A 10,570-nucleotide genomic window follows, 5' to 3' on the forward strand; every position below is an offset into this window, starting at 1 on the left:
AAACCATTTGCTCCCTCTCCCTGAAGGATTCTTTCTGATTCGCCGCCCTCCCCCAGCATGAATACTAGTCTATGCCTCTGATCTCAGCTAGAAGTCATCTTCTCTGAAATAGGAAAAATCACCTGATTATCCCAGCCCCAGGTTAAATGGTCCCCAAGACACCTATCCTAGTTAAGAACTGAACACACTCCATTATAAATCTAAGACAGTATAATATGAGGATTAAGTACTTAATCTCCAAAGGTCAGCTTGCCTCCTGCCTGTCTGCCTGGGTGTCCACAGGTAAGTCACTTGACTCCTCTGTGTCTCAGTTTACTTCTCTGTGAAATGGAGGGATCAAAATCCTACCTACCACATAGGGTAGGTTGTAAAGAATAAAAGTTAATGTTTGTACTCAGAACAATGCCTGGCACAGTAAGCACTTAATAAACTCTCCTTTAAATTCGTCTCCAACTGGAAAACTAAGTATCATGCAAGATTCAACTCCAACTCAACCAGCTCCTCCAGGAAACATTCACTGCACACACCCCTTGACCAATTCCTGAGAGTAAAATAGAGACCCTCTCCCTGTGCTTTGGTGGCTGCCTGTTCATGTCGCTATGGCCCCTAAGCCAGTTCAGTGTCATTGTTGGTCGACTTTTCTGTCTCTTCCCCTAGATTAGGAACGCCTCTTAAACTCATTGTCTTCTTCATTTTCATATGCCCAGAGCCTAGCGCAGGGCCTGGCACATAACAAGCTTAAGAAACATTCATTTAGACAATACTTTATTTTAATTTCTTTCCCAACTACAAAAATAATACAGATTCCTTGCAACAAGCCAAATAAAAACAGTAATTTTCCCTGCTTCACAATATATAAAGCCTCCCTACCCCAACACCCTCCAGGTTAATGGTTTAGTGTGTATCCTTCCACACTTTTCTCTATACCTGTACAAACACACACACATATCACACACCCACGCTCACTCACACAACATATACAGGGAGTTTTTTCAATTTTTTATGGATTAATAATATCTGTATATTTATATATATACATACATTTGTGTATCTATGTATTATATGTGTGTGTGTGTGTATATGTGTATATATCTATGTATGTCCATATATATGTGTGTGTAAAATTTTGTGGTGGGTTTTCTCTTAGTATATTATGAACATCCCTCTAGACCAGCACTGATTGTCCACTGGAAATATAATGTGAGGCATATATGTAATTTTTAACTGAATATGGAATAATTATTTTTATTTAAAAACTAAAGAGATCTCATGATTACATATATTAAATACCAAGCCAAAAGTTAAGCAAAATAAGCATGTTGTATATTTTAAATTTTTATAAAGTTTCTTTTTCATTTGAACAATACCTTTTTTAAAATTGAAGTATAGTCAGTTTACTTCAATTAAACTGACACGACATTTACTTCAATTAAATGTCGTGTCAGTTTACCATGTTGTGTCAATTTCTGGTGTACAGCATAATGTTTCAGTCATACATATACATACATATATTTGTTTTCATATGCTTCTTCCTTATAGGCTACTACAAGATATTGAATATAGTTCCCTGTGCTATACAGAAGAAACTTGTATATCTCATATATGTAATTTTAGTTTCTAGTAGTCACACTTAAAAAAGAAGCAAGTGAAGTCAATTTGAAAAATATGTTTATTTAATTCAATTTATCAAATAATATCATTTTACATATAACTAATAACTATGAAAATTTATTTGAGCTACTTTACATTCTTTTTTTCTTGTTAAGCCTTTGAAGTCCAGTCTATATTTTACACTTACAGCCAATGTGTGAAAATCTCAGTGTGAACTGGCTCCATTTCCAGTGCTCAATAGCCACATTTGGCTAATGCAACTATAGTGGACAGCACATTTAGATTTGAGTCATTCTTTTCCATAGCTGCATAATATTCCATAGTATGACTGTTATTTAGTCAATTCCTATGTTAATAGGCATTCAAATTACTTGCAGTTTTTTTTCCCCAATGGTGCTTCCATGAACTTACTTATGAGAAAATTGAGTGAGAGAGTGAATCACTATGTATCGACCTTCGCATTAACATTTAGGGAGTTATTATTAATATTGTCAATATCATCCCCATTTTATAAATAAGAAAACTCATGAGCAGAGGTTTATCATAAGATCAGATAGCAAGTGATCTCTCGCTAGGACTGTACCCTTTCTGCAGCACAACTGCCTACTGATTTTCTGTCTTTCTGTGGCACAAAGAGAAGTGACTCAATAGAAATGTATGTGTGACCTTGTATAAGTCATTTATTGTAATCAAGCCTCAGTTCCTACATCTTAAATTCCTACCTCATAGGGAGGTTGCATTGAGGCTTGAAATGATTTAGTGTCTGCAAAAATGTTTACTTTGAAAAAAAAGTTTACTTTGTAATTAATAAAGCACTGAACAAGTTTAAGAGTATTTTATAGATGGCAAAAACAGATGCTTAATAATATCGTTCTTAAAACTAATAAAGTGGTGATAACTTTGCCTAACTAATGAATGGTAAATTTTGCACTACCACAACAAAACACAAGAGGGGGCTCACTATGTTTTTATTTTAAAGGCAGGACATCAGGCAAACATTTGAAGCATTTACTAGGTGAAAGTCTCTGAGATTGTCAGAATTTTTGAGGGACTCAAGTAAGCAAATCGGCACTTTATACATTGTGACACACTTTCTGAAGTAGCAGTTTCTAAAAAGTGCTTTGCTCAGGAAGCTGAACAAATAAAGGTGCTGACATGCCCATTCTCAAAAAAAGAGCATTACCTAAGCTTTTCCTTGAGAATATTACATGCCTGGACAGTGAATAATCCTAAACCAGTATAAAATACAGCCTATTAAGATCACAGTCATCCTTAATCTGTATGGAAGTCAGACATGCTTAGAAGTCACGTCTCAACAAGCATGGCAACCTTGCATTTACTGTAGTCTGAAATGTTCCATTGAAATAACTGAGGTCATCAGAAGCATCAGACCGCTGTATCTGTTTCCTCAGTCAACCAGAACCAGAAAAAGGCTACACATTTCCCAGCAATACAGCCACGAAGCAGGTGGTTTGGATCTGAAGAAAAGCAAGGTGAAAAGCTCTAGCCACCAGAAATAAGCAAATGAAGAGAATGGAAAATTTAAGTTAAAATGTATTGTACTGTGTGCATGTTATCTTAAGTGCTTTGATGCAGGGGAAAAAACCTATAAAATATACTCTGCTGGGTTTTTTTTTGCAAAACATAATAACTATTCTTATTTTTAATTCCAACATGAGCTAAGAACTCTCTTATTCATCCTCATTAACCATCTCTTTAATCTTTACAGACTAATGGTTAAGAGTGCACTCTTTGGAATCAGATCCATGCTATGAGCAAGTTACTGAACCTCTTTGAACCCCAGTTTCCTCATAGTGGTACCTTTATAGGTTGTGGGGAGGATTAAATGAAATAGACGAAGACACACAGAACAGTTCTAGGCACAGAGCATACAGTATTGCTCTTACTATCCCTGATGTATAACTTTTAGTGGAATACTTGGCTAAGAATACATAGTAAGATCTCATCAATAACTATGATGTAAATAATGATGGTGGTGGTGGTGGTGGTGATAACAAGAACTAACATTTATCTAGAACTAACCATGCATCACATACTGTTCTTAGTGATTTTGTGTATATTAACTCATTTAATCTTCCTAGCAACCCTGTGACATAGAAATTATTGATATCCCCATTTTAGAAATGAAGAAACAGAATACAAAGTGGCCAGAAATGCTTGAAGAAGGGATGAACAACCATGCTCTTTGATGCCTCCATGTCTCTTACATTTACTGTCCCAATTGCCACTTTCATCTGCCAAATGTGTATTTATTCTTCCATATTCAACACAAAAACAGACTTTCAAAAAATTTCCTAAATCCCCTAGAAGAAATAACATAATTATTAATTTTTCTGTTTGCTTTTTCCCTTGAATGCGTGTTTTTTTTTTTAAAGTGAAGTCAGTTACAACGTGTCAATTTCTGGTACAGCACAATATCCCAGTCATGCGTATACATACATATATCGAATGCGTGTTCTTCAGAGCAGGGATTGATTTTATCTATTTTAAATTCTAGTTTTTTTGACCCTCTGCCATTGCGTATAGTCTGTAGTCTGATTAGAGCATATAGGCATTAAGCCAACTGTGGAGAAAACATCCGTGAACGGTTCCCACCTAGCCTTTCATAGCAAAGGCTTCACTTTCCTCGGGGATTAAGTCCTTTATCCTACTGAAAATGGTAATGCTTTCTAATGTTCTTCGTAAGCAAAATATAAAAAGTGGCACTTTTATGCTGGTCCCCAAAAGTACTTTGAGAATTCTTTTGGTCTATAAAATGAGGTATCTGCAGACAAAAATGTTTCCCGTTTTCGCTTCCTTCTAGGATAGCTTTGCATCCAGTACAAAGGAAGAAAACTACATTTCCCATGATGCCCCAGAACCGGAAGGAAGTGAGACTTGACACCGCGCGTGATTGCTTATAGACCGGAAGCTAGGGCCTTAGTTCTCTTTCCCATCTTGCAAGGTAAGAATGGCGGCGTCTCTCTGCAAGACTCGATCTCAGGACCCCAATCCTTTGCCATCCTACCCCAGGAGGGTATCAAGTCGACATCTGCAGGGGTCGGACATGCACAGGGCCAACCATGAGGCCTCTGGACGCTTCATTTACGGTGGGGCGCGAAGAGGTTGAGGGTGATGAGGAATGCCGTAGAGGCTCCGGGGCTCCGGCTGCTCGCTAGCCTCCTGGGCTTGGGGAACAGGGCCCATCTAGGGATCCGTAGCTGGTTAGTGGGGTCACAGGGACCAGGGCTGCGGCGCGCGCTCGGGAATGCCTGGGTTGGGTTCCAGGAGACGCCGCGGAGTTTGTTTCAGCCACGCTGTAGATTTGAGGCTGAGGCCAGATGTTGCTTTTCCCGTGTCCTCACGTCCACGACCGGAAGTCGCCTCCTGGGTTTTGCGCTCTTTTCAGTCTGAGCTGAGTTTGGGCGAATTGTGTGTGTGTCTTCACTTCCTAAACAGAATGTCTTCAATGAGGTAGTCTGATAAGACCAAAAGTCCTGAAAGCAAGAGGTTTCAGGTTCCAGCCTCGCTGCTTCCTAGCTGTGGAGATTGTTAACTCTGTCTTAAGAGTTCTAATTTTCAAAACAATGGAATAGGGACGGTTAAGGATTTAGCAAACACCTAACAGTTGTGAGGTATCTTCAAATCGTCAAAAAAGTTTATAGCGTATAGAGGAGACAACCCAAAAATCAACCGTTATGAATGTGGGGATTTGGAGGAAGGCCTGTATCTTACAGTGGGAGGGATGAAAAGGATGGTATAGCTGCTTGAAGAGGGAAGGTGAGGACTTGTCGTCTGGGCAGCCTATCCGTGTACAGCTATGAGATAACTGGTGAAATGCCTTTTTTTTTTTTAAATACTTGTGTTGGTAGATGGCGGGTGAAAAAACGGAGAAGCCAGACACCAAGGAGAAAAAACCTGAAGCCAAGAAGGCTGATGCTGGCGGCAAGGTTAAAAAGGCTGATGCTGGCGGCAAGGTTAAAAAGGCTGATGTTGGCGGCAAGGTTAAAAAGGCTAAGAAGGTAAAGAAGGTTAAGAAGGGGAGGCCCCATTGCAGCCGCAACCCTGTCCTGGTCAGAGGAATTGGCCGATATTCCCGATCGGCTATGTATTCCAGAAAGGCCTTGTACAAGAGGAAGTATTCAGCAGCTAAATCCAAGGTAAGGGGTCAGGGGAACACTAACCAGCTGTGTCTTAATCTCGGTTAAAATATTCGTCTGCCTCTGACTTGATGTATTTGTGTCCTGATAGGTTGAAAAGAAAAAGAAGGTGAGGGTTCTTGCTACTGTCACAAAACCAGTTGGTGGTGACAAGAATGGTGGTACCCGAGTGGTCAAGCTTCGCAAAATGGTAAGCTTTGGAAGAGATTGTAAATTGGGTGGTTGAAGCTTGAATCCTGTGAGGATTTGGGTGCTCAGGTTTTAGAAGTTTATGTTTACCAGAGAATTACTAATGGAGAGTTGTGGGTTCTGGGTTTGCAGCTTGGCTTTATTATTTATGCTTACGTAGAGTTATTTTTCTGTGCTTTTGTTCCTTGTAAAATAAAGGTTTGCCTCACAAGGTGATTGTGAGACTTAGTATGCATAGAGCCTAGGATGCGGCCAGCAGGCATAGAACATTAATTCACTGTAGCAGTGTTTCTTGGTCCCTCTTTACTATGCACAAGACCTGACATTTTCTCTGAAAAACAAAGGTTTGCTTTGTGATTTCCATCATGGGAATATTCCTGCATATATTACTCTCTACAGTTGAAAACTACTACACCAGGGGGGAAATGGCACTTTGATTTCCTTTTGTCACAGGTTTTGTGAGCTGATTTTTCTATTAGGTATTAATGTTTGTGGTAAGAGCAACACTGTTCACTAAAATGATACCATTAGAAATAGGTTATTGTGAGTTACTTGTCATAAGTGAAGCAGTCTTTGAGGTCTTATTTTTACAGTAATGAACTAGCAGTCTTGATCTAAATTGATGTCTGGTTTCATACACTTTGTTTTTCTTCGTCGATGAGATGTGAGTGATGCATGTTAATGTGAAGTTTATGAACACAATTTGAATTGAAAAACAAGCCGTGCCTTTTTCATAATATGCAAAATGGGCATGTATTTCTGGAGGAAGATAGTTTACATTAGAGGTCAGGGGCCCTGGAAACACTTGAAAATCACTGTTACACGATAGCGTATAGTGATAGCTCCCCGAACAATCTCTAAAGTATGGTTTAATCCCGAATTTACAAAGGTAACTTGCTTGATGCTTTTCATCTTAGCTTGAACACACTGCTGCTTCAGTTAAGTGGATCCCACCCTAATTTTTGCATGTAAAGCTGTAGAGGCAGCGTTGACATTTTCCAATTTTAGAACCTCAGGAGAAATGAAAATACAATAGTGTGAATAAAGTGTTAAAAGTAACTAAAAGGCTGTAGCCAAGGTTTCCCTGACTCCACAGCCAGCTCTGATTTGTTTAGCTCATCTAAATAAGTTGGACCTATGGACTCTCTTCAGCCTAGATATTATCCTACTGAAGATGTGCCTCGAAAGCTGTTGAGCCATGGCAAGAAACCCTTCAGTAAGCACGTGAGGAAACTGCGCGCCAGCATCACTCCGGGGACCATTCTCATCATCCTCACTGGGCGTCACAGAGGCAAGGTGAGCAGGGCACCTCAGGTGCCTCAAGTACTTGACCCCAATGTGTTCGCACTCTGGGTAGGATTTCTTTGTTTACCTGTGTTGACTGCAGTTTGCAGAGGGAGATTCTGTGGGAAGAGGCAGGGGTGATCTGTTCCAGAATCAAGAGCCCAGTCAGTATCATACCATGTTTAGCAGATGGTAGACAATAATTACCATTTCTTGTTGGTAATACTACTTGTTACAGATGATTCAGAGGTCCCTGTACCCAAAAATGTATATTTGCATTACTTACTTAGGATGGATTTGTAGGGATAGAATTACTGAGATAAACGGTATTAAGTAATTACTGTTTTTTTAATGTTAAAAGTAATGGCTGCTCATTTTTTTTAAAAATCAAGCACACAGAAGTACGTACAGCTCACATTCTGGGCTCGTCTGTTAATAGTTTGGTATAGTTGTTTCCAGAACTGCTGCACGTGTATGAGTATAGAAACTTCCTTTACCAGATTTAGGAACCTGTGATTTGATTGAATGAAAAGTTAGTTTCTAATTGTGGAACCAACTAGCATTCCTGTTTAATTTACAGAGGGTCATTTTCCTGAAGCAGCTGAGCAGTGGTTTGCTTCTTGTGACTGGTAAGAAAATCCTTGGTCCCCCTGCCCCTTTCAGTTTTGTAATTGGCACGTACAGCACTCTCATAAGTTGTAAGGTTTACAACATGACGGTTTGATTTACATATATTGTGAAATGATTGCCACAGTAGATTCAAGCTCAACATCCATCTTCTCATAGGTAAAGGAAAAAAATTTTTCCCCTTGTGATGAGAACTCTTCGGATTTATTCTCTTGGAGCTTATGTTTTTAAATGCTTGCAGTGTGCACTTTTGCTCCCACCTGAGTGGATGTTTCAGTGCTGTGAGATTCTTTGCCCTGTTTCATTGCCTTACGAACATGTAAATTCTAAGGAAGCAAGCATTTAAATTTGCCTAGCAACATATCACCAAATAACTGTCACCTGAAATGCAGAATGGTTGGCTACTAGCCCCAAGGAATGCATCCTGCTTAAGACTTGTAATTGGTCTGCCACTTAGCTCTAGGGTGAAGTTCCTGAATAAATGAAAAGTAAATTGTTCGCTCCAGAAAACAGTGCTCAGTTTAAATTTGTCACTGGGGACCAGTGATTTTGACCAACTTGTATTAGTGACTTCACTCTCCCAATCTGGATAACTTAAGATTTAAGCAGGGAGTGAAGAGGGAAATCTTGGGCAAACAGACCTTGAAAAAGTCTTGATGCTGACAGTAAAAAGAGCAGTCTGGAATTTCTTCAGATCCAGAAAAAAGTTGGAGATTCAACTCACCAGTTTTCTTCAAATCCAGAGTCAGTTCTTGAATCTTTGCTTTTGCTTCCCTTACTATATTGATTCCCCCCTCCACCCCCAGGACCTCTGTCCCTCAATCGAGTTCCTCTGCGTAGAACACACCAAAAATTTGTTATTGCCACCTCCACCAAAATTGACATCAGTGGTGTAAAAATCCCAGAACATCTCACTGATACTTACTTCAAAAAGAAGAAGCTGCGTAAGCCGAGACACCAGGAAGGCGAGATCTTCGACACAGAGAAAGAGGTGGGCTTCTGTTTCTTTTAGCCGCTGACAGCTTTGGCTCCCCTAGTTGGGAGTGAAAATAAACAAGGTTAAGAGTTGTTAAACATGGAGAGAGTCATTCTAAGGGAAGTAAGCCAGAAAGAGGAAGAAAAATGATATCATTTATACGTGGAATCTTAAAAAAAAAAGACAGACTTATAAAACAAACAGGCTCACATAGAGAACAAACTTATGGTTAGCAGGGGGAAAGGCGGGTGGGAAGGGATAGATGGGGAGTTTGAGATTTGCAGGTGCTGACTACTGTATGTAGAAAACGAGTATTGCACAGGGAACTGTATTCAATATCTTGTAGTAACTTATGGTTAAAAATATGAAAACAAATATATGTGTGTTCCTATATGAAGTATTGAGCTGCACACTAGAAATTGACAACACTGTAAACTGTACGTCAATAAAAATATTTTTAAAAAAGAATTGTTAAACAAACATGAAAAATAAAAGCTGTGAATAATGAGCTTTTATTATTAATGATACCTGGGAAATAATCCAGATTCTGCTAAATTCAGTAGTTCTTAATGGCAGGTGAGAGCTCAACTGTAAATCCTCAGGTTTTGGTGGAACTCCGTGAACTACTGTTCTGTTGGGAATTTACCATCATTTATCCTTTATGTATTAAAATAGACAAAAAGATAAGAGTTACTATTATATTTAAAATAGGTTATATTTCACAGTTCTCTGAGGAAAGGATTATCAAAATTGCCTTCTGAATATTCCTGGGATTGAGTACTTGGGAGAGGGGATTTCTTAGTTGACTGTAGAGTTTGGTACTTGTACCCTACCTTTAAATGCTTTTCCTTTCTTTAGAAATACGAGATTACAGAGCAGCGCAAGGCTGATCAGAAAGCTGTGGACTCACAAATTCTGCGAAGAATCAAAGCTGTCCCTCAGCTCCAGGGCTACCTCCGCTCTGTGTTTGCTCTCACAAATGGAATTTATCCTCACAAATTGGTGTTCTAAACTTACTACAGTGAACCTAATTAAAGAACGGATCTGTTTCCTTTGTGTCTTTTAAAAATTTTTTTATAATTTGCCTGGGGGTGTGGTATGACTTGGCCAATCAGATGGGTTGTTAGCTCTTCTAAGAGGAGTGGGATTGGAGGGGAGTGGTCTCAGCTGCAGCGGAATCTCCTCTTCATCCTCTTTGGATCAGCAATCTTAGCTTCCTCAGTGGCTTCTCAGCTTTGTCACCCAGCGCCTACCAATATAACATTTCCCCAGTCATCACTGAACAAGTCAGTGCCAGCTACCTGGGTAAGAAACAGCTGGGCTGTCTGGACCACAAACTTAGTTCCCTTTCAGTGGTATGATGTCCACTTCACCCACATCTGCCCAGTTCAGCCCCTCCCCATAGTCATTGCTGTTAGTTTCTTACGTATCTGGTTTCTTAAAGCACATTATAACAAATGAGTGTAATTATTTACCCTTCCCCCCCTTTTCAACCAAAACCTTTATGTACTGTACATGGGTTACACAGATAATGTTCTGATCATTCCGAAGAAAGTGTCCGTCTTCACTGCTGCATGGTGTAGTATTGCGTTCTGTGGATACTTGGGTTTCCATCATTTGTAATTATTCAGGTCTCCCCCGCTATCTGGATGTAGAGTATGACTGACACCTTTTGTAAGCCTAAATGGTGAAAAAGCGAAGAAATTACCTTAGAACACATCTT

At 39.5% G+C, this 10,570-nt stretch overlaps 1 protein-coding gene across 1 annotated transcript; it reads left to right on the top strand.

Annotated features, from left to right (window-relative positions):
* Window positions 1–5,455: 5,455 nt before the first annotated feature.
* RPL6 (ribosomal protein L6) lies at window positions 5,456–9,896 on the top strand. The gene is made up of 6 exons (XM_072953286.1): window positions 5,456–5,771; window positions 5,863–5,961; window positions 7,113–7,256; window positions 7,825–7,873; window positions 8,678–8,862; window positions 9,706–9,896. The coding sequence occupies exons 1-6, from the start codon at window positions 5,484–5,486 to the stop codon at window positions 9,856–9,858; spliced, it is 918 nt and encodes a 305-aa protein (XP_072809387.1). The 5' UTR covers window positions 5,456–5,483; the 3' UTR covers window positions 9,859–9,896.
* Window positions 9,897–10,570: the final 674 nt, after the last annotated feature.

Source organism: Vicugna pacos, chromosome 32 (assembly GCF_048564905.1).
Source record: "Vicugna pacos chromosome 32, VicPac4, whole genome shotgun sequence".
Taxonomy (NCBI): domain Eukaryota; kingdom Metazoa; phylum Chordata; class Mammalia; order Artiodactyla; family Camelidae; genus Vicugna; species Vicugna pacos.